This window comes from Myodes glareolus, chromosome 21 (assembly GCF_982192425.1).
Source record: "Myodes glareolus chromosome 21, mMyoGla1.1, whole genome shotgun sequence".
Taxonomy (NCBI): Eukaryota; Metazoa; Chordata; class Mammalia; order Rodentia; family Cricetidae; genus Myodes; species Myodes glareolus.
The window spans coordinates 63,490,061-63,513,843 of NC_142046.1; the positions used below are offsets into that span (position 1 = coordinate 63,490,061).

General features: G+C 40.1%; 1 protein-coding gene across 1 annotated transcript in view; it reads left to right on the forward strand.

Annotated features, from left to right (window-relative positions):
• The window catches only part of Fam171b (family with sequence similarity 171 member B), a 53,007-nt gene that overhangs the window by 24,558 nt on the left and 4,666 nt on the right, over positions 1-23,783 (forward strand). The window contains exons 2-7 of the mRNA XM_048426084.3: positions 12,575-12,808; positions 14,259-14,351; positions 17,447-17,605; positions 19,779-19,949; positions 20,544-20,660; positions 23,272-23,395. Coding sequence (XP_048282041.3) covers positions 12,575-12,808; positions 14,259-14,351; positions 17,447-17,605; positions 19,779-19,949; positions 20,544-20,660; positions 23,272-23,395 — 898 coding nt within the window. The remainder of the gene's footprint in view (positions 1-12,574; positions 12,809-14,258; positions 14,352-17,446; positions 17,606-19,778; positions 19,950-20,543; positions 20,661-23,271; positions 23,396-23,783) is intronic.

Genomic DNA, 23,783 nt, shown 5'->3' on the forward strand with positions numbered 1-23,783 from the left:
TCCTCAGTCTTTTTAAAACCTTTTGTTAACTCCAGAAAAGCTTCACTTTCTTTGTCTCTGATGGCAAATTTGACCCAGGTCTTAGGTGATCGCTCAGCTTCTAACTCTATCCGTGCAAATGAGGGGAAAATCAAAACTGCCAGCATCCCCACACACCCTGGAGAATGTCTCGGCCCAGAGCGATGTCTGAGCTGAGTCTTGAGAAAGTATTCACAGCTTTCTGGGGATAAACTATCCATGTCTGATAGGCATTTAACTTTAGCTCCTTGGTTGGCCTCTACACAAGAGAGGCCTCCTAACATCACTCTGAGCTTGTTGTCCAGTCCTTCCAGGATGGCCTCAGCCAATGTTTTTTTTTCAACTGTTACATTAGTAATGTGATCTTTAACTTTCCCCCAGTGGACTGTAGGCGCTCCATACCGCATGTCCTCACAGGCATCCTACATGATACGCCTATATGACGCATATTGGCAAGGAGTGGTTTGTGAATGGTTCTAAGGAAGTGTGGTAGTCGAATGGCACCATGAAGAGGTGTGACTTTGTTGGAGGAAGCACGTCACTGTGGGGGAGGACCTGGAGGTTTCCTGCTGGGGGACAATGGTCTTGTACCCTGTCACTCGTTTTAATAAAACACAGATTGGCCAGTGGCTAGGCAGGAAGTATAAGTGGGGAGACCAGGCAGGAAGTTGAGGCAGTGCGATGAGAACAGGAAAATTCTGGGAAGAGGAAAGGCTCAGTCTGCAATCATCACCCAGACAAAGAGGAAGCAAGATGAGAATGTCTTGCTGATGAAAGGTACCAAGCCATGTGGCTAACACAGACAAGAATTGTGGGTTAATGTAGGATGTAAGAGTTAATAAGAAGCCTGAGCTAATAGGCCAACCAGTTTATGATTAATGTAGACCTCTGTGTGTTTCTTTGGGACTGACCGACTGAGGGGCTGGGCGGGACAGAAACCTCTGTCAACAGTTTCCTGTGCTCAGTATACTGCCCAGAATCTCAGTCGACTTGCTGTTACCTGCAAGATGTAGGACTCTCACACCACCATGTTCTCCATCATGATGATAGTGTCCTGAACTTCTGAAATTGCAAGCAAACCACCCCAATTCAATGTTTCGATTTGTAAGAGTTGCTGTGGTCATGGTGTCTCTTCACTGCAATGAAAACCTTAACTAAGACAGGTAGTATAAAAAATTGAGACAAAAATAAAAAATTCAGGATGATAAAAGCCCATGGAGTGAGCTAGGACAGTGTGTTTAGGAGCCTGGGTAAAGCTAATTCATTTCCACTGAGGAAAAGGGCTCTGTGGGCAGAAGGAGCTGAGTCAAATCCCAATAGCTCAGGGCTCTCATTTCCTCCCAGATTGAGTTACTTGTTCTTGAATTATAAAGACTCTGTGTGTGATCTATTTTGTTAGCTTTGGTGAACCGCACTTCAGGCTTTTAGTCCTACTGGGAACAGTTAGGATTTTATTTGTTCTATAACATTTTTTTCAACCTTTACAGACTGTGTCCTTGTGGTATCACTTTAATTTCTTAGATTTGACATTTTTCTCTATAATAAATAATAGTTTACAGTTATTGCAGATGGGTTTGTTTTCCAAGATTAAGAATAATTTTTCTTTTTCTTTCTTTTTTTTCTTTCTCTCCCTTTCCCTTTCCTTTCCTCTCCACAGCCAATAATACTTTTGCATCTAATTCTGGGGCCTAAGCAATGAAAAGGTGGCTGTTTTATTTTACTGAAGTTTTTTATTTTTATTTTTTTTGTTCAGTGCCATTTTGTGCCTTTAAAAGAAGGTGGTTAGTGTGTCTGTTTGAAATGCTGTAGAGATTAAGCTGTGTGAGTCCTCTCCTCTCTGCCTAACAGAATGCATAATTACATGTCCTTTCTCTTTCTAGGCTCCTTTGCTCTCCCAAGTCCCTTTCTAAGCTTTCAACTCTTGTTTCAATTAAACAGGGAAATTCACATCCCGGGAAGAAAGGCTTGCAAAACCACACTGTTAGCAGTTGTTTGAAATGGTGATAATAAAAGGCTTAATCTTTTCTGTGGCACATTGTTTTACATTTAGGAAGCTCTGCCCTTATGCATTCTGTAGTGAACTTTCCAGGTTAAATGTTTTTGTGCAATCTCATCTTATTTTCCAGAACGAAGGGAGCCCTAATAGTTATGTATTTTTCACTGGCAACTGTGGGATAAGGCTCAAAACTTTGTACTTCATACTGAAGTGAGAATCAGTGGTTTCGGGAGAGCGACCTGGTCTTCTCTTTTCTCTCCATGTTCTACAACTCTCTTATCCTCATCTTCTGCTCTGTCTTTTCCCAGCCAGTGTCAGCCCACATGGCAACCATTATTAAGCCCTTTAAGAGCATGAAGCTGTGTGGGAAACTGTTGGTTATTAGGATGCCTAGCCTTGTAGAGCAAGAACACACATATGTAGAAAAGGCAAACAAGATACCACATACTCTGGGACCTGTCAGAATATAATCTAGATGTCACAGAGAATATTTATATACATGGAAAGGGGTGTTTGACTTAAACCAAAGAGTGAATTGAGATTTGCATAGCAGAGGTTTTATAAAAGTTGTTTGTCACAGTTAGGGTTACTGTTGCTGTGATAAAATACCATGACCAAAGCAACTTGTGGAAGAAAGGGTTTATCTGACTTATGCTTCAACATCACTGTTTATCACTGAAGGAAGGCAGAACAGGAACTCAAACAGGACAGGAACCTGGAGCCATAGAGGAGTACTGTTAACTCGCTTGTTCTCTATGACTCGCTCAGAACCCAGGACCATCAGCTCAGGGTGGCCCCACTCACAGTGGACTGGGCCCTCTCCTGTCAACCACTAATTAAGAAAATATTCTACAGCCATTTCTCAGTCAAGGCTCCCTCCTCTCCAATGACTCAACTTATGTCTAGTTGACATAAAACTAGCCAGAATGGTATGTATTTGAGATGGAAGAAAGAAATGAATGATTATATCATCACCAACAAGTGGGCTGGTCTTGGATAGTGACCAGTGATTCATTATGTATCAACACAGAGGAGGATACTTAAACTTTTTCTGTAAAATTCTAGACAGTAGAGATGTTAGTCCTTGCAGGCCGTGTGGTCACTGACACAACCCTCAGCTCTGCCAGTGTAGGAAAAGTATCCGTATAGATGAATAAATTTGACTGTGTTATAAGAAAAAAATTTAAAAATCAGAGTTAGTGTGCAGGCTGTAGTTTTCCAGAACATGGTGAAAGAACAGGATTAGAGGGAAGTAGGTTGCATAGAAAAATGGTGGCAGAAGCCAGAGGATTTTGGATGCTAGCCTTGAGCTGGGAATCGATATCCTCCAAAGCTATAAACACACAGACATTCAAATTAGAGCCAGATGTTTTCTATTTGTAGCTTAAGATAGCTGTGTGCCCAGCTATAAATTAAGAAATATCTGTGACTGGATTTTAAATGCAGTAACGTGGTATATGGAGAGCAACGTGGCCTCTGAATGTCCCCACTGAGTTGGGTCAGTGCTATCTTTAGAGTTTTTACTGTGCCTGCACCTTAGAAAGGGACCAAAAGGTCAGGTGTAGAGAAAGCCAGAGGATGTTGACCAGGTTCTCTAGGGTCTCTGAACTCAACATATCAAAATGTTCCTTGTTTAAAATACCAGTGTGTACTGATTCCAAAGTAGATATTAAGTCCACATCTTGGCTATTTATAGGAATTATTAGTATATTAGCTCTGAAGCAACTTCTGCTTCATTTCATTGAACATTGCTTTAGGAACTCTAGGAGGTGCTTTGGTCTGTCTCAGTATGGTTTGTACTTCCACCATCCTCAGAAATTCTGCAGTCTTTTCCTCCGCACATGTAGGTTCCCTTCTAATGCACCTTCCTCAAGGCTCTCTTGACACTACCCCAGGTTCACCAACACTGCCCCAGGGTCCCCAACACTGCCCCAGGGTACCCAACACTATCTCAGAGTCCCCAACACCACCCTAGGATCCCCAACACTGCCCCAGGGTCCCCAACACTATCCCAGGGTCCCCAACACTACCCCAGGATCCCCAACACTGCCCCAGGGTCCCCAACACTATCTCAGGGTCCCCAACACTACCCCAGGATCACCAACACTGTCCCAGGGTTCCCAACATTACCTCAGGGTCCCAATACTACCTCAGGGTCCCCAACACTACCCCAGGGTCCCTAACACTACCCCAGTGCTGATGTGACCTAAAATCCTCAGTCGCTGAGCATTCATTGAATGAATTCACAGTGGCAAACATTTGTCCTTATTTATATAAACATTTTTTAAAACGGTATTTCTGTGCTGTTTATTGCTTCCTATTTTTCATGGAGGATTATATATTCTTCTGAAGTCTTTTGGATTTGTTTTCTTAAAGTGTGTCCTGCTCAGTTTATAAAGGCTTCTATTTTGGTATCATATTTCTAAGTAGGCATTGCAGTGTATTTTATGAAATTACTGTAGTTGCTGCTAGCATACTGGGAAAAATGTAGGCTGGTTTTTACACCAGAGAAATCTGGACCTGCAGTGCTGTTGTCTGTGCATGGTTGTAACCTACATATTGGATATAACACAATGAGATGTTGCCAGATTCTCTCAGAAAGAAGCAAGTTTGTAATTTTTTTCACCCATCCTACATCAAGATGTTAGTATCACCCAAGTATATAAATAGAAGTATTTTTTTGAGTTTTTTTCTATTTTATATTATTTTATTTTTTCTTGATTTTGTACTTTTATTGAGCTATCTATTTTTCTCCATTCCCCTCCTTTCTTCCCACCTCCCCTTCTATCTTCTTCCATGGTCCCCAGGCTCACAACTTACTCAGGAGCTCTTGTCTTTTTCTACTTCCCATGTGTGTCTTGTCTCTCTTAGAGTCTTCTTTATTGTCTAGCTTCTTTGGGATTGTGAATTGTAGGCTGGCTTTTCTTTGCTTTATGTCTAAAAGCCACTTATGAGTGAGTAGATGTTTTATTTGTCTTTCTGGGTCTGGGTTACTTCACTTACTATGATGCTGTCTAGATCCATCCATTTGCCTGCACATTTCAAGATGTCATTATCTTTTTCCACTGTGTAGTACTCCATTGTGTAAATGTACCACATATTCTTTATCCATTCTTCGGTCAAGGGCCATTTAGGTTGTTTCTAGGTTCTGACTATGACAAACAATGCTGCTATGAATATAGTTGAGCACATGTCCTTGTGGAACGATTGAGCATCCTTTCGGTGTGGACCCAAAAGTGATATTGTTGAGTCTTGAGGAAGGTTGTTTCCTAATTTCTGAGAAATAACAATACTGATATCCAAAAGGGCTGTACCAGCTTGCAGTCCCACCAGCAATGCAGGAGCATTCCCTTTACCCCACAACCTCTCCAGTGTAAGTTGTCATCAGTGTTTTTGATCTTGACCTTTCTGAAAGGTGTAAGATGTAATCTCAGAGTTGTTTTGATTTGCATTTCTCTGATGACTAAAGATGTTGAACATTTCCTTAAGTGTCTTTCAGCCATTTTAGATTTCTCTGTTGAGAGTTATTCTGTTTAGGTCTGTACCTCAGTTTTTTATTGGATTATTTATTCTTTTGATGACAAATTTCTTGAGTTGTGTATTTTGGAGATGAGCCTTCTGTCTGATGTGGGGTTGGTGAAGATCTTTTCCCATTCTGAAGACTGCTGTTTTGTCTTGTTGACTGTGTCCTTTTCTTTACAGAAGCTTTTCAGTTTCAGGAGGTCCTGTTTATTAATTGTTTCTCTCAGTGTCTGGCAATTGGGGTTATATTTATGAAGTGATCTCCTTCACCAATGCATTCAAGTGTATTTCCCACTTTCTCTTCTATGAGGTTCAGTGTGGTTGGTTTTATGTTGAGATCTTTGATCCATTTGGACTTTGACTTTTTGTGCATGGTGATAGATATGGGTCTATTATCATTCTTCTACATGTTGATATTCAGTTATCTTAGCACCATTTGTTGAATATGCTTTCTTTTTTCCATTTTATATTTTTTTCGCTTCTTTGTCAAAAATCAGGCATTCATAGTTGTGTTTATTGATTTCCAAGTCTTCGATTCATTTCCATTGGTTCTCCTGTGTGTTCTTATGCCAGTCCCAGGCTGTTTGTAGTACTCTAGCTCTGTAATAGACTTTGAAGTCAGGGATTGTGATGCCTCCAGAAGTTCCCTTATTGTACAGGATTGTTTTGGCTATCCTGGGTTTTTTGCTTTTCCATATGAAGTTGAGTGCCGTACTTTCGAGGTCTGTGAAGAATTTTGCTGGGATTTTGAGGGGCATTGCATTTTGTCGATTGCTTTTGGTAAGATTGCCATTTTTACTATGCTAATTCTACCTACCCAAGAGCATGGGAGATCTTTCCATTTTCTGGTGTCTTCTTCAATTACTTTCTTCAAAGATTCAAAGTTCTTTCCATGCAGGTCTTCCACTTGTTTGGTAAGAGTTACTCCAAGATATTTTATGCTATTTATGGCTACTGTTAAGGGTAATGTTTCTCTGATTTCTTTCTCAGCCCACATATCATCTATATAAAGGAGGGCTACTAACTTTTTTAAATCTTGTATCCTGCTATATTACTGAAGGTATTTATGAGCTGTAGAAGTTTCTTGGTACAATTCTTGGGGTCACTTATATAAACTATCATATCATTAGCAAATAGTGAGAATTTGACTTCATTTCCGATTTGTATCCTCTTGATCTCCTTTTGCTGTCTTATTGCTCTAGCCAGAACCTCAATACTATACTGAAAAGATATGGAGAGAGTAGTCAACCTTGTCTTGTTCCTGATTTTTAGTGGGATCTCTGTGAGTTTCTCTCCTTTTATCTTGATGTTGGCTGTTTGCTTGTGGTATGTTGCTTTTATTATGTTTAGGTATGTTCCTTGTATCCCTGCTCTCTTCAAGACCTTTATCGTGAAGGGATGTTGTATTTTGTTGAAGGCTTTTTCAACATCTAATAAGATGATCATGTGGTTTTATTTTTTCAGTTTGTTTATATGGTGAATTATACTGATAGATTTTCATATTTTGAACCATACCTGCATCTTTGGGATAAAGCCTACTTTGTCATGGTGCATGATTTTTCTGATGTGTTATTGTATTTGATTTATCAATATTTTATTGGATATTTTTGCATCAATTTTCACAAGTGAGATTGGACTGCAATTCTCTTTCTTAGTAATGTCTTTGTATGGTTAGACATCAGTGTAATTGTAGTCTTGTAAAAAGAGTTTGTCAGTGTTCCTTCTGTTTCTGTTGTGTGGAACATTTTGAGGAGTATTAGTATTAGTTCTTCTTTGAAAATATTGTAGAATTCTGAGCTGAAAACATCTGGTCCTGAGTTTTTTTATTTTGTTTTGATTGGGAGACTTTTGATGACTGTTTCTATTTCTTTAGCAATTATAAGTCTATTTAATTTGTTTATCTGATCTTGATTTAACTTTAGTAAGTGACATTTATCCAGAAAGTTGTTTATTTCCTTTAAGTTTTCTAATTTTGTGGAGTACAAGTTTTCAAGTATGATTCTCTAGATTTTTCTCCATGTCCGCTGTTATGTTTCCCTTTTCGTTTATGATTGGGTCAATTTGGTTATTCTCTCTCTGCCTTTTGGTTAATTTGAATAAACGTTTGTCTATTTTGTTGATAACAAACTCTTTGTCTTATTGAGTCTTTATATTTTTGTTTGTTTCTATTTTGTTGATTTCAACTCTCAATTTGAGCATTTCCTGCTATCTTGTCCTCCTGGGTGAGCTTGCTTCTTTTTTTCTCAAATTTTCATGTATTCTATTAACTCATTAGTGTGAGATCTTTTCCCATCTTCTTTATGTATGCATTTAGTGCTATGAACCTTCCTCTTAACACTGCTTTCATTGTGTCCCATATATTTGGGTGTGTTCATAGTCATTTTCATTGAATTTAGGAAGTCTTTAATTTCTTCTTTATTCCTTCCTTGACCCATTGGTGATTCAGGTGATCATTGTTTAATTTTCATGTGCTTGTGGGTTTTCTGAAATAGTGTTGCTGTTGAATTCTAATTTTAAATCACAGTGATCTGATAAGATACATGGGTTTATTCTATCTTTTTGTATCTGTTTAGGTTTGTATTGTTATCTAGTATGTGGTCAGTTTTTGAGAAGGTTCCGTGAGGTGCTGAGAAGAAGGTATATTTTTTTATGTTCTGATGAATGTTCTATAGATGTCTGTTAAGTCCATTTGAGTCATAACATCTGTTAGTGCCCTTATTCCTCTGTTAAGTTCCTGTCTGACAGACCCATCCAGTGTTGAGCATGGGATATGGAGGTCTCCCACTATTAATGTATGGGGTATAACGTGTGATTCAAACACAATAGTGTTTCTTTTACACATGAGGGTGCACTTGTATTTGGGGCATAGATGTTCAGTACTGAGATTTCCTCTTGGTGGAATTTTCCTGTGACTAATATGAAATGTCCTCCTTTGTTTCTTTGGATTGATTTTAGCTTGAAGTCTTTTTTTTTTTTTAAATTAGGATAGCTACCCCAGCTTGTTTCTTAGGTCCATTTGATTGGAAAATTTCTTCCCAACCCTTTCCTATGAGGTGATGACTGTCTTTGAGGTTGAGGTGTGCTTCTTGTATGCAGCAGAAGGATGGATTCTGTTTTTGTATTCACATTGTTAGCCTATGTCTTTTTATTGGTGGGTTGAATCCATTTATATAAAGAAATATTAATGACTAGTGATTCTAGTTCCTGTTATTTTAGTTTTTGTTGTTGGTGATGTTATTGTGTGTGTTTTTCCTTTCTTTGAGATTTGCTGCTGTGAAATCACCAGTTGTATGTGTTTTTGTGGATGGAGCTAACTTCCTTGGGTTGGAGTTTTCTTTCTAGTACTTTGTATAGGACTGGGTTTATGACTAGGTATTGGTTAAATCCAATTCTGTTATTGAATATCTTGTTTTGTTCATCTATGATGATTGAAAGTTTTGCTGGGCATAGTAGTTTAGGCTGGCACCAGTAGTCTCTTTTAATGTCTATATAACACTTGTCCAGGACCTTCTGGCTTTCATTGTTTCCATTGAGAAGTCAGGTGTAATTCTGATAGCTTTGCTTTTATATGTTACTTGGCTCTTTTTCTTTGCAGTTCTTAATTTTCTTTATTCTGTATGTTTGGTGTTTTGAGTTATATTCTGCTGTTTATGCCTGCATTTTGGTTCCTGATCATTTTCCCATATTTTCCATTTCCAGATTCCCTCAGTTTAAGTTTTCTTTATTGTCTCTAGCCTCTGTTTCAGTTTTCAAGTCTTGAATCATTTCTCTCATATGTTTGATTGCTTTTTCTTGTTTTTTTTTTAAGGATTTTTTTTGTTTGTCTTTTCCTCCATTTCTTTGAGAGAATTTTTCATTTCCTCTTTAAGGGCCTCAAACATTCCCTAAAGTTATTTTTTAGGTCATTTTTTTCTGCTTCATCTGTATTGGGGTGCTCAAGTATTGCTGTTTTAGAGCCCCTAGTTTTTGTTGATGTCATGTTGGGTGTGTTCTTACCTTGTCTACCCATATTTCCTCTGATTGGTGTACTTGGGGCTGTGTCTCTGGTGATCACTCTTCCAGGTGCCAGTGAATCCAAGGCTCAGATGGTTGCTCCTTGTTGTGGAAGCAGGGCCACGGTTCCAGTCACTGGGAAGTCCTTTTGTATATGTGTTGCTTTTATTGGTTAATAAAAAAGCTGCTTTCAGCCAATGACATAACAGAATATAACCAGGCTGGAAGAGATATATATAGAAAGAGGAGGTGGAGTCAGGGAGAAGCCATGTAGCCACCAGCTGGAACCTTGCCGAGGAGCCTCTTGGTAAAATATAAAATAATAGAAATGGGTTAATTTAAGATGTAAGATCTGGCCAATAAGAAGCTAGAGCTAATAGGCTAAGCAGAGATTTAATTAATATAGTTTCTGTGTGGTTATTTTGGTTCTGGGCAGCCAGGAACAAACAAGCAGCCTCTCCCAACAAGTCACCCCAGAGGTCACTGACTTGAACCTGCTCCCATGTGGGTGGTTGGCTTGTGCCTGCTAAGGCAGAGGTTGCTGGCTTGGGCTAACTAGACGTATTTTTAAAATTCCTTTCCAGGCTCTCTTTCTTCCCATTGAGGCAAGCAGTCTTGGCTTCTTTTCTTCTCTCTCTCTCTCTTCTCTGTCTGTCTGTCTGTCTGTCTGTCTGTCTCTCCCTTCCTCCCCTCTACACTCCCTTTTTAATAAAACTTCACATCCCCCCCAAAAAAATCCTTTCCAGAATTTGACTTACCTACCCTGCAGAATAGGAAACTGTTCTTTTAAAAGGACGTTTCTTTATGCTGATTTAATATTCGCTGAGTTTTGGTGATTCATACCACTTAATACACATGATAAGTGGTAATCAGTACTTGCAGGATCCGGCTCATCAATATGTGTTTTATTTTAGTTTTTGTTCCAACATTTAAATTATATGTTTCCTAGTGCAGTTGAAATCATTTGTTATTGGACCATTTTTAAAACCAATGGTGACATATTGAAAGGAAGATTATGTGGGCATGAAATAATGATTATAATTAAGGGACAGAGAAAATAATATGCTCACCGAAAACAGAATAAACAATGGAGAAAAGTAGGCAGATCATGAGACAACTGCACTAAGTCATATACATTTAATCATGGGATCTGCTTCATGTCATGGCAAGGTATTTTTGTTGGGAGAGGGAGTGGAGGAAGGGGTGCTGTGGTTATGAAGCGCTTCTGGCTGCCAGTGCCGCCTGCTTCAACAGTTGCCCCGTGGAAGCCAGAACATTCTGTCTAATTCACAAGCAGGTAACTCTTCACGACTTGCGCCTCTTAACTTGTTTTGATGAGACGTTCAAGGTCTCTTTCGATGTTTTGCTTCTTTCTCTTTTCAAAATGCTTTTGCTGTAGCTTATACTGGGTTGAGAGACAAACCATGTTCAAGGATTGGGGAAAGAGGCCCAGAGATCACAAATGGGTGTTGGCTTTTAAGGATTGGTGGTGGCGGGTTGGGGGGGGGGCATATAAACCATGTGATGAAGGCCACCACTCAGGGATAATGTGGGACAAAGAGCATGGGAGGTGGTATCAGAGGGACTTCCCGGCTTCATTCCTTGCCTTAACAGTAGGAGGTACCTTTTAGGTTTTCTGAAGAGGATAGCATGTCGTTCCAGCAATGGACCCAGTGTGTGTGTGTGTGTGTGTGTGTGTGTGTGTGTGTGTGTCTCAGAAAATGCCCATGTTTTAGGATGACAGCTTCACTAGGTGGAGTTGGGGAGGAAACAACCCCAAGACCAAAGATGGTAGTCTTTCTCCAAGCTGGACTGCAGAAGAAGTTGCCAGCCAGGCCTCCTTGTGTCCTCAGCTTACTGGGTGATTGAAAGCTCAGCTACCAGGATGTCGCCAGGGAGCAGCACTGTAGTACTGATGATCGTTTCTCCCCCCAAGAGCGTTTTCTGATCACATCTGTAGAACATTCTGGGGGAGGGGTTGTTTTACATCATTTTATCATTCGAGCCCAGCTTTGGGTCATCTAGAGCCAGTGTTTCCGTTTTGCCCTCTGTTCTTCATAAGCTCAGAGCAGAGGGGATTTTCAATTATTTTGTGAATATCTTTAAGGATCTTACCCACCTAATGGGATTTTCAATTATCTTGTGAATTTCTTTAAGGATCTTACCCACCCAATGGGATTTTTTTATTGAAAAGCTCATCACTAATAGTTAACAGGCAAATTTATTTACATTAACTTCATTTTTTTACCTTAAGTAATTATCATTCCCCAGTGTGCCGGACAAGCATGTGGCCTTGAGGGTGACAGACCTGTGGTCACGCACATACCTAAGGATAGCTCAGTGGATCTTGGCTCACTCCAAAGTCTGCTCACAGCGTGTTCTGGGGCTTCCTCCCCAAAGGCATGGCCATGGTGCACATTCTTTGTTTTTGCCAGAAATCGCGAGGGATAAACTCCAGCGAACATACGGTGAAGATCTGCCCTTGAGAAATAAGACCAGAGGGTTTGGCAGAGCTGGATTTAATCCTCACTGTCTTCACTTTAGATTAGTGTGACATCTTATATGGGTAAAAAAGAATGTTTTGGGGGTTTTCTTTTTTTAGATTTTGGAAAAAGTTTTCTGTGTGATATTTCATGTAGTTGAAACGGTAACGCATTCCCTGCCTTCGAGCCAACAGAAGAGGAAGGAGCTTGCCACGGATGGGTGCATTCAGTTAGTGTTAAGATTCTGGAAGTTAAAAGCAGACAGAGTAAAGATATATTTTCCTCAAGAGCAGTTCGCTGCTCTCCTTTCAAATGACAAAAATTCTAATAATAACACCATGCTTATTAATAATAAATATAATTTATTTTGTTTTACAAAGAATAATGAATTAATTGGCTGGAATGGTTTTACCTTTTTGTACAGTCATTAATATATATCTCCTAAATTAAAAAAAAAAGCTTTGTCTTGTTATTCAGAAGTACTGGATCACATTTTAATATGCGATGCCATACATTCTAGGGTTCAACCTGATTCAGTTTCTGGGTTTTTTTCCCCTTCCAGTGTCTGTATTTATGCTAAAAGTTCAGGTGAATGACATCATCAGTCGCCAGCGCCTGAGTCAAGCCGTTGTGGAGGTGTTTGTTAACTACACGAAGACGAATTCTACCGTGACTAGAAGCAATGGAGCAGTATTGATAAAAGTACCGTACCAACTGGGACTCAGCTTAACCATCGTTGCTTACAAAGATGGCTACGTCTTGACGCCTCTGCCTTGGAAAACCGGAAGGATGCCAAGTTAGTACTTCCGTGGTATTTTGCATTCACAAACATAAAAATCTGTTGAGCTGCAAGTGAGAACACTTACAAGAATCCCATATGTTTAGAAGGAAAGAGAAACTCGTGGAAAACACTCTTTGTCTGTTTGGGATGCCAAAACAAAACACAAACTAGGCAACTGTGAAGAACAGAGATATTTAACACAATTCTGGGGATGAGGAAGACCAAGGTGGAAAGGGCAGTGGGTTTCATGTCTGGTGCACTTGCTCTCTGATTTATACAGCTACGTTCCCTTTTATAGCTGTCACCTTCTCACCGTGTCCTCACATGGAGGAAAGAGTCTTTGGTGCTATTTTTTAAGGCAATCTCATTCCATTGACGAAGTCCTCCCCACCCCCTTAACACCACAGCTTACTTTGGCTGTGAAATTTAGGTTGACAAAAAACCCTGGGATTATGGCAATCATGAAGGCACTTTATCTTCCACTGTGGCTTGTGCATTGCCCAGTTGTGGATGCCTGTGGTGATTCTCCTTTCCTGCAAAGAAACTTCTCTGATGAGGGCTGAGTGAGGTACCGTTCTAGGGGTGTAGCAATATATCATTAGCAGGCAATCTATTGCTGTGCTCCGTTAGCAGAATAATCATAGTAAGCTGACCTTAGGGCCTGTGACCTATTTAGTATCATGCTCTTGGACACTTCAGCAATGTCAGATATGGGTTCCACCTCAGGGAATGAGTCTTAAGTTCAATAAAGTGGTTGACTGGTCCCATAATATTTGTGCTACTATTATACCTGTACATCTTCCAGACGAGTCGCTGTTGTAGGTCTCAGGGTGTGTAGTAGGTTTCCATATGGGTTTAGAAAGGCCTTTAGTGTTACTGCTCCTCCCCATATTCGCCCCTCTCCTCTGCTCTCCCTCTTCTCCCCATTTAATCTTCCTATTTGAGTTTACCCTTTGTTTCTTTATAATTTCATCCTATTGCCCTTTCCTTTGAAGGTCCTGTCCTCTGCCCTGGACCCTTGCTATGTATCTTAGCCCCTGTGAATATTTTAATTGAAACACACACACACACACACACACACACACACACACACACATCTAAAGCTTTAAAACTAACATCTATATGTACGGGAAAACATACAATATTTGTCTTCTTGGTTGCTGGTTACCTCACTTGGGATGATTGTTTCTAGCTCCCTCCGTCAATTTACCTGCAAGTTTCATTTTCTTTAGCAGCTGAATAATATCCCATGTATAAATGTACCCCTTTTCATTATCTATTCACCAGTTGGTGGACATCGAAGCTGTTTCCAATTTCTGACTATTACGAATAGAGCCGCAGTGAGCATGGCTCAGCAGTGTCTGTATAGTTGGATGCAGAAGCCCCTGAGGCACGCTGTGCCAGAACGATGCCTGCCTCGGTTACCCCTATGTTAAACATTGTGATCATATTGTCTCTTTTACAGTCTATTCTTCAGTTACGCTTTCACTGTTCCCACAAAGTCAAGCAAACATATGGCTCTTTGAAGACACTGTTTTGATTACCGGAAAATTAGCTGGTAAGTATGCCACTCTTGCTAAGGAAGTTCTTAGAGTGATAATTTTATTAGAGAATCATGGTTGATTATAACTTGGGTCCTGATGGTACATTGATCAGAACCAGTTCATATCTTATTATAAAATTATGATTTGGGGGCATTGAAAATAGGTATCTCCAGTATCCACTGCACACAGGACTATGTGCTGTGAGGAATTACTAGAAAATGCTGTCTGTGTTCACTGTCTCATGTCTGTCTTTTATGGGAGCTGAAACAGTGACAAGGACAGCCATGTTTCCCAGACCTCTGCGCTCCCTAACTTCCTTTCCTCCTGTGCCTCCAATGTTAATCTGGCTGCTAGGGAGGGAGAGGCCAGTGACTAGGGAGTTCCCATCTCCTAGGCAGCCTTTTCTGGGGTACTTGGTACTTGCGTGTCCCCTAAAAACAGTGCAAAAAGCCTTGTTTGGGGGTGTTGGATGAGGGAGTTGTCCTCCCTCCTTTGCCAACTATGAAGATGACAGTGTGACCCTTTCTTTACCTCCATGTGCCCCCTAGTTGTTGCTTAGAGGAAAACTAGATGTTTTGCTTCTCATTTGATATCCAGTGCCTTTACAAACTACAGCTATTTGTTGGATTTGTATTGGTCGTTTGATGTTCAGCACTAATATAATGGAAATGACTGAAAAGGCAGAAAATCCTCATGAATCAATCAAGAGAGGCATGACCTAATGAACTGCTTGTGAAAATTCACATTTAGGAGAGAGTCTATGCTGTTCTAAGGTATTAAATAAAGGCACTTAATAGGACTGAAGTGAGAACCTGAACTTGGGCTTGATTAATCTTGGAGTGACTTATTTTTAAGGCTTTGGACCCTCTTTCCCTAGATCTTTGAGCATTTTGGTACTCACTGCTAGCATGTGACGGAATATGATGTGGAGTTTTGTTTGGAGATTAGAACGTGAAAAGGAGCCGTGTAGCAGCAGAGGGTCCTGGTTTCATGCTGCTGGGGCTTTAAGAAAAATAGTTATAGATGTATCTGATGTTGTCATGTCTCTCCATAAAGTACCTACTTCTTTTCTTAATGCTCATAAAATACTTTGTCAAGAAGACACTTAGTTTATATAATAGAAGTGTGCTCAGTATATGTGAATGTATTTGTGGGCAGGGGAATAGAAAAAAAAATGAAAGCCCTTCTTAGGAAATGCAGGTAATTTACGTAGGATGCATATTTTTAGTTACAAGAAATTTGTATATTCGGCATTATTAAGCCACATGTTTTTAAAATTTCGTTTTTTTAGGTTAACATACAAAAGTAGTGTATTTCATCATGATATATGATGTGGGATTTCTCTCTGTATTCTGTGAATATCATTGGTTAGTAAAGGAACTGCTTTGAGCCTATAGCAGAGCTATAGGGGAACAGAGCTAGATGGAAAACTAAGCTGAATGCTGGGAGAGAGAAGGGCAGAGTCAGGGAGAAGCCATGTAGCCCCACTGGAGACAGACGCTGGGGAACTTTAGCGGGTAAGCCACAGCCACGTGGCAAAACACAGATTAATGAAGATGGGTTAAATTAAGATGTAGGAGTTAGCCAGTAAGAAGCTAGAGCTAATGGGCCAAGCAGTGATTTAAATAATATAGTTTCTGTGTGATTGTTTTGGGGTTAAGTGGCCAGGAACTAACTAGCAGCCTCCTCCTACAGAGATCTTCTTATATAAAGGTCACATATTTCAAAAGGGAATGCATTAGATAGTATTTTGAGTGATCTGAAAATATCAGTGTTTCCTCAAACATCTAACCAAATAATAGTGAAGATGGAATTGTGCTGTTTTACTCCAGTGTTTTGTGTGTGTTATTTTTCTCCCTTTATGAAAAAATCCTAGAAACTGATTTTAAGAAAGAGTTATCTGACATTATTCTTTTATCATCACGCAAATCTTTAAAATTTGATACATTTTTTCATACTAATAACTTAAATGACTTCTTTTGCCTTTATTGGTGTTCTTGTTAAAGTCCAAGACCAAAGATAATGTATCTGATAACTTACAATTTTAATTTTGAAATTGATCTGTGGCTTGTTGAATTGTGTTGGTTATAGAAATATCAATATGTCACCGAGGTCTCAATAGATAAACATCAGAAGAGAGTCAATTCAGCACCACTGAAATGAGGTAATATGTATACGCCTGGAATCTGGCATTTGGAAGACTTTAAAATGACTGTGTGCCAATCTGATGGAGAAACCAACCCGTTTCAGTGTGTGGCTGAAAGTCCTGAAGGGCAGTTATTATTGAAAGTTGCTGAAAACCTCTCTTAAACTAGTATGACCCCATAGGAAACATTTATTTACTTTTTACTAAGCAGGGTCAACTTCAGCGGAGACTTAATCCAAAGGACTCAAGTTGGAATAATTGAAAAATACTTTTCCTTCTCGCCGTTTCTCAGTTCTACCCTGTGAGCACTGCCTCCACTTTCAAACAAGCTCTCATCTTAGGCTACAAGATGGGATCCTGTGAGAGACAAAACAAGCCTTCCATTCTGTATCCAGGCAAGCACACACTTCGTTAGTTGTGCTTGGGGGCACGAGGCTTGCTTGTCTTGGCCTGTTCTGACACACAGTCAGCCCTTTCCTATTATAGAACCATGCAGGCTGAGGAGGGTCAGCATATGGCTTCCTACAGTGAGACCGGAAAGATCCGAGAAGAAATTCTGGGCAGAGTCAATCAGGTCTAGTCTGGAGGTGCTTTGTGATCTAAAAGAAACAGATGTAACGTGAACGTTGCATGTTGCCTTTGTATGTTCCAACGTTATTTATACCACATTGACATCTTTTCCCCAGCTTCTGCTTTATACTCAGGTTTCTTATGTGTGTCCATGTAAGCCTCCGTGGCTCATTTGTGGGTCACAGATTAATACTCTTGTGGGCTAAAAGTGCTCATTACCTAAATATATAAAAGGAGCTTTCTTAGTTCTGAATTGAATTGAATTGTGTGAATGTTGGTGACGCTCAGAAATCATTACAACCACATCCTGTAGGAGAAAATATCTGACCGGTGATGCTGTTTTTAACATGCATGTGTTTTTGTCCACTTGCTAATGGGATTTCCTTTGTCCAGATGCCAAATCTCAACCAAGTGTTCAGTTCTCAAAAGCCTTCATCAAACTTCCTGAAAACCATCACATCAGCAACGTGACTGGCTATCTGACGGCTCTACAACAGTTTTTAATGGCGGACAATTTTCTGTACACGACGGGAATCACTCTTAACAAACCAGGTATTTTTTTTATTTCTAAATATGTGATCATATTTCTAAAACACATCAGCACAAAAATTTTCCATCAGATACTAGTTATGTACATAATATTATCCATTTGATTTTCATCAAAGCTTTTCAGAATATGTGTTGCTTTCAAAATATATAGTATTAAATTTTCTATAAGCAATTTCTTTTTATCCAAAATGGAATAATTAAGTGGGGTGTGGTGGCCCACAGGTTTAATCCCAGCCTGTGGGAGGCAGAGGCAGGCAGATTTCTGTGAGCTGGAAGTCAGTCTGGTCTATAAACGAGTTCTAGGGCAGCCAGGACTGTTACACAGAGAAACTCTGTTTCTAAAAAGAAACAAAACAAAACAGAATAATTATACCAAAGTCTTTGACATATGTTAAGTTAATCAAAATGTCCTTTTATTTTGATTCATTAAATTTCACTTAAACCAAAACAAGTAAGCAAAATGCATTAAAAATATGATTGTTATAAAACTTTGCACAGTGATATATTTAGAAACTTTGACTTAAATTCCTGCCCCAGTTTGACTTTCTGTGCAGTCACTTAGCAAACTGGTGAGAAGTGTCAGTTAACCGGCCAGGGGGCATATGCTATTTAGCTGACCTCAGAGTGATGTTTACCAAGTCGACAGAGTTAAGTAAACTATTATGGTAGTTTCTACTTGATCTATCTTAGCTAAGAAAAAAAAAGACCACAGTCCACAGCTTTGATGTTAGACCCTCCTGATTTAATAGTTAAGGGAGGAAGTAACACAACCACATCTGTCACACCTTTCTCCGATCCTTTGTAAATCTAGCGGAAACCCCACTGTTAAAATTACCTCAGGCAATTTATACTTCTGAGTGTTTTAGTTGCATCAAATTTTTGGTTCATTTGGGTACATCTAGGAACGAGAGTAAAATGAGTATATTATATAAATAATATATTATAACTTATGACTAAAACTGATTTTACCAGTTTTGCAGCCAAATGAGCCCACTCTTGTGTTACAAGCCTGTACCCTGTTACATATATCGGTCACCGCCTGGTCTAGCAAGCACGTTTTGTCCTTACATAGTGCATACAAGGGTTAACACATTAATACCCTGGTTTCCTGGCTTCGACTGGTGGGCTTGTCTGGAGTTGTCTCACCGAATCCCCTTCATTGCCACGTCCCGCGTTGGCATCTTTCCTTGTGTGTTAAGCTTCCACTCCATCAGCGGTTGTTTCCGCGGATTACTTCCCGGGTCAGTTTCTGCTCAAATTATCCCAAAGCCTGCTTCTTGAGGAAGCTGGTCTAAGAATCAACGAGGTTTTTCTAGATGTAAGTTAGAGGATGTGCAAAACAAAGGAGTTTGCACAAATGCTACCCCACAGGCTGTCACAGGCAAGCGCATGCGGAGCTGGTGGGCGTTCAGAACAAAACTCGCGGGACTCGAGCAACGTAGCAATGAGCTTTCCTCTCGAAATCCTGCTTTCGCAGTGTGGAGTCTTCTAAGGGGACTTCTCTGCTGTGTCCAACCTGGTGCCACTATGTGTTTACTGACTCTGACATGTCATCAGTGCACCAAAAGCCTAGATTTTATATAAAAGCACCATGCCTCTGACAGCCCCTCTGTTGGGTTACACAGTTCTAGAGCCCTGCAGTCTACAGGTGTTTTGTTTTGTAAAAGTGAAAGTTAAGATTAGCGCTCAGGGCATAGAGTGTTCACTGGAGGCAGCGTGCCTGTGGAGGCCAGAAGACACCATTCGGGAGCTGGTGCTCTCCTTCCAACTTCCCCTGAGTTGCAGAACTCAAACTCAGATTATCAGGTTTGTACGGCAAGTACCTTTACCCACTGAGCCATCTCACTGGCTTGGGATTACATCTTCAAAAACATTTGGTTGAATTCCAGTGTCCTTAAATCAGACAACGCTGAGAGAATTAGATTAACAGAAACTTATACTAATTTGTCAATGTTACATTATTAGCCAGTACTTATTTATTAAATATTTTAAAATTACACTTAAAAAATTACATTTTAAAAAATCTTTAATGTACAGCCAATAGAATATATATTCAAATGAGTAGCAAATGATGAAATAATAGAGTAAAATGAATTTTAGTTAGAGCCATAACAATCTACTATGTATATGCAACCTCTGTTTGAGTATAGTCTTAATAAATTATACTCTCTTTTAGGTCTGGAAAACATTGAGCTGACTCCTCTTGCTGCGATATGTGTGAAGATATATTCTGGAGGGAAAGAGTTGAAGGTGGATGGTGCTATTCATGTGTCTCTTCCTCTTGTACATACAAACACTGTAAGCATGGGAGATCGCATACCCGCGTGGACATTTGATATGAACACAGGTATGGTAGCTAAGAGAAAACAGACCGTTTTCCTTTTGGATATTTGGATATTTTATCGTAGAGTTGTATACACAGCTGGTCTGTCCCTAACATTTGCCATTGTGTACACTTTGTTAAGGGCCACATGGGCCTCACTGGTACGGGTGTTTGTGAGGGCGAAGGGGGCTAATTCCTTGTCTTAGTTGCTTTTCCAGTAGCTATAAAAAATACCCCAACAAAGACAACTTAAGAGAGGGTTTATTTTAACTGCTAACCATGATGGTTATAGTCCATTGTGGTGGGGAAGCTGCAGGCGGGGAGGTGGGGAGACAGCTGGTCACGAGTCACGCGGCATCCACAGTCAAGAAGCAGACGTCATCTGGATCGTAGACTCACAGTGGGTGTGACATAACCATACATTTGCCTCATGTTATTATGTGTATTATATTAAGTATGATGTGATATTTAATATTGATCATGATAGATCAATGGTGTTTATAATTTCTGAAATGTTCTGAATTCTTTCATGACTACCAGCAAACTCTGTTTTTATACCTTAGCTTAAGGTTTAGAACTATCCCTGACTGTTGTTTTTCCACTTACCGCATGTTTTAGGTGCTTGGGTGCATCATGGCTGGGGAATAGTCAAGGAGCATAACAGCCACCTGATTTGGACCTATGATGCACCACATTTGGGGTACTGGATAGCAGCCCCATTCCCAGGAGCTAGAGGTACTGCAAAAATGGAACAAAGTAATTTTAAAGGTTAACACACACAGCATGCTGGAGTTGGTGTCAGCTGGGTTCCAGCTTGGACTGAGCATTGCCATGAAGTAGGTGAACGAAACCGAACAATCTTCCTCCCCTTTTCTTGTACACAACCAAAGGATTAAGCAAGCTCCATGTACTCTAAATCTCTTCTTGCCACATCTAATGAATCTCTGAAGACTAAAGTTTGTTTCAGTATTATCTAAATTTATGTTTTCATAAATAATTTCTACCCAGCACAGTTAGAGCCTCTGGCTACAAGAAACAGGGACATCTTGATTAATTTTTTGAAAGGTGAAGAATATGTGCATAGCTTACAGGATCCTGGGGAAGACAGACATCTCTGCAGCTCCAGAGGGCTGACCAGAGCCTACTTGTGTGTAGCTTACAGGATCCTGGGGAAGGCAGCCATCTCTGCAGCTCCAGAGGGCTGACCAGAGCCTGCTTGTGTGTAGCTTACAGGATCCTGGGGAAGGCAGCCGTCTCTGCAGCTCCAGAGGGCTGACCAGAGCCTGCTTGTGTGTAGCTTACAGGATCCTGGGGAAGGCAGCCGTCTCTGCAGCTCCAGAGGGCTGACCAGAGGGCTTCACACAGTAGCTGCCACCGACTCTAGTCCTTTCCAGTCTTTCCTCACACCCTGCCTGATCTTCCTTCAGAGGAAGACTCTGGGAGACATGAGAGCAAAGGCTGTTGGATAGCAGTGTCTCCACATTGTTTCAAAAGAATAGATAGATGATGTACAAAATGGTTATCGACTTGACAGTTTGAGCAGATGGTGGCTGTAAGCTGGTGGCCACACATCAAGAATTCTTCACTAGGGATGATCCATGCTGTTCTCACACAAAGTATTTAACATGGTATCAAATTATGTGGGGAATCTGAATCTAAGGAAACCGCACATTTATCACATCCAGTAAATTTATCAAAAAATTTTAAAAAGTTATATATTCAATCTATTAAGTCTTCCTGAATAGAATTGGGTGTAGTGATGCACACTTTAAATCCCAGCACTTGGCAGGCAGAGATAGACAGATCTCTGAGTTTGAGGCCAGTATGGTTTACAGAGCAAGTTCTAGGACAGCCAGGGCTATGTAGTGAGACCTTGTCTTGATAAATCTGAAAAAAAAAGAAAAGAAAACCAGATACCAACCAAACAACAACAACAAAAATCCCTAACAAAACAAAAACCAAAAACAACCTACAAAACCTTTCTGAATACAGAAACGTCTTTCACTTGCTGGAGGCTGGATGGGAGCCTGTCAGCCACTCTAATTCAAATTAATTAAGAACCCCACAGTTCTATATTTTGCTACCACATGATTGGAGTTCCCATTATTCAAACAATTTCCTTCTAAGTTCACTTCAAGGCATGAAAACTAGGACTGCATATTTTAGGGTTTGTTTTCTCAGTGTCTTGGCAGCCAGTAACCGGTTCTGTGAGAGCAAACTTTCGTGCAGCCGTCGGCCATTTTAGTCACTGTGTGAATTCTTTGTCTTTTAAGTATGTGAGTGTTTGGGGTTGGCTGCCCTGCTCTTGGACTTGGCATGGTTCAACTCATCACATTTTCTTTCAGAACTCAGGTTGAAGGCATGGGGACATTCTGGGATATGCTCTTCCCATGTCAGAATGCCTCAGGAAGATGGCTAAGCCACATCACATGTATTGGTGCCACATTAAAGAAGGGCCCTTCCTCTTCGAGCAGTTTAAACTGAGAGTGATCCCAAGTCTGGGTTCTGCATCTCTCCCCCGATATCTTCTGTCTGCTTCTAACAGAGCTTTGTTCTATATTTATTGGATAGCACAGAAGTGGGTGAGGAATCTCTTATCCCCCCCCATATTTTTTTAACCAGCATTTACAAGGAAAAAAAATTTACTGATTCCCCAAGTAGCACTCAAAACTGCATATAGGTGCTACCAACCCAAATCCACCTGTTGATTCCAGCAGTCATGGAGAATGCTTGTTTTCTTTAGGGTTGTTTTCGATGTAGTGATTAACTTTCCAAAAAAGGCGGTCACAATGCATATAGATTATTCTGGGTCGGGGACATGGAAAAGTCACAAAGGAGAAACAGGGGAAATGATCTGAGATCAAAGCTATGTGTTCAGTTTATTTTGTACAAGTGAATCACATGAGAATGCCAAGGCGTAGTGAGGTTGGTTACATTGTTTCCTTAAAGGTAGGTTAAATCTAATAGGCTGAATACACAGCAACCTTTTGAATACATAATTTCAAATGATCTGAATGCATGTTATTGACTAGGATGCACTATTAGGCAAAAGGTTCAGTTTCTAAAGCCAAGTGGTCTTTAGGGAAAAAAAGAAAAGAAAAAAAAAAAGCTGTTCCCATAGTCTTGCAACCTCATTTCAAGTGTTCAAAATTCATTGGTCAAGGCAAGTCAGTTGATGAATCCTACAGGGCATGAAAGGTATACCTCACCCACAGAAGTCTACAACAGGACGAAAGCAAACCAATAGAAGCAGGTACACATCCTCAGTCTACCTCATCCAGGATAAAACAAAACTAAAAGTCTAACCTACAATGACACGTTTTTGTCTTTATATTGAATCATGCAGGTTCAGGGATAAATGAAGACTCCAAAGACATAACTGCCTACCACACAGTGTTCCTTACAGCCATATTAGGGGGAACAATCATTATCATCATTGGATTTTTTGCTGTACTACTCTGTTATTGCAGGTAAGAACATCACAGATCTATGTGTATAGACAGAGTTGCCATATTATAGCAAAATTTCAGTATATTGTGTGCATTATAAAGTTCATTTATAGAAGTTGTTACTAGGGTCTGGGTGGCTGGCTTAGCAATTAAAAACACTTGCTCTGACTGAAAGGTCCATACCAGGTCCTCTGTGTATGTGTTATGGCTGTTAGCTTGGTGTCTTTGTGGAACTCCTCACAGTGAAAACAGGTGTGTCTGTTTCTTTTGCCTGCTCTTGGGATTCTTTTCCTCTGGTTGGGTTGTCTTGCCCAGCCTCTCTATGACGGCTTTTCCTTGTCTTACTCTTTCTTGTTTTGTTGTGCTTGGTTGTTGTCTCTTGGAGGCCTACTGTTTTATGAAGGGAAAG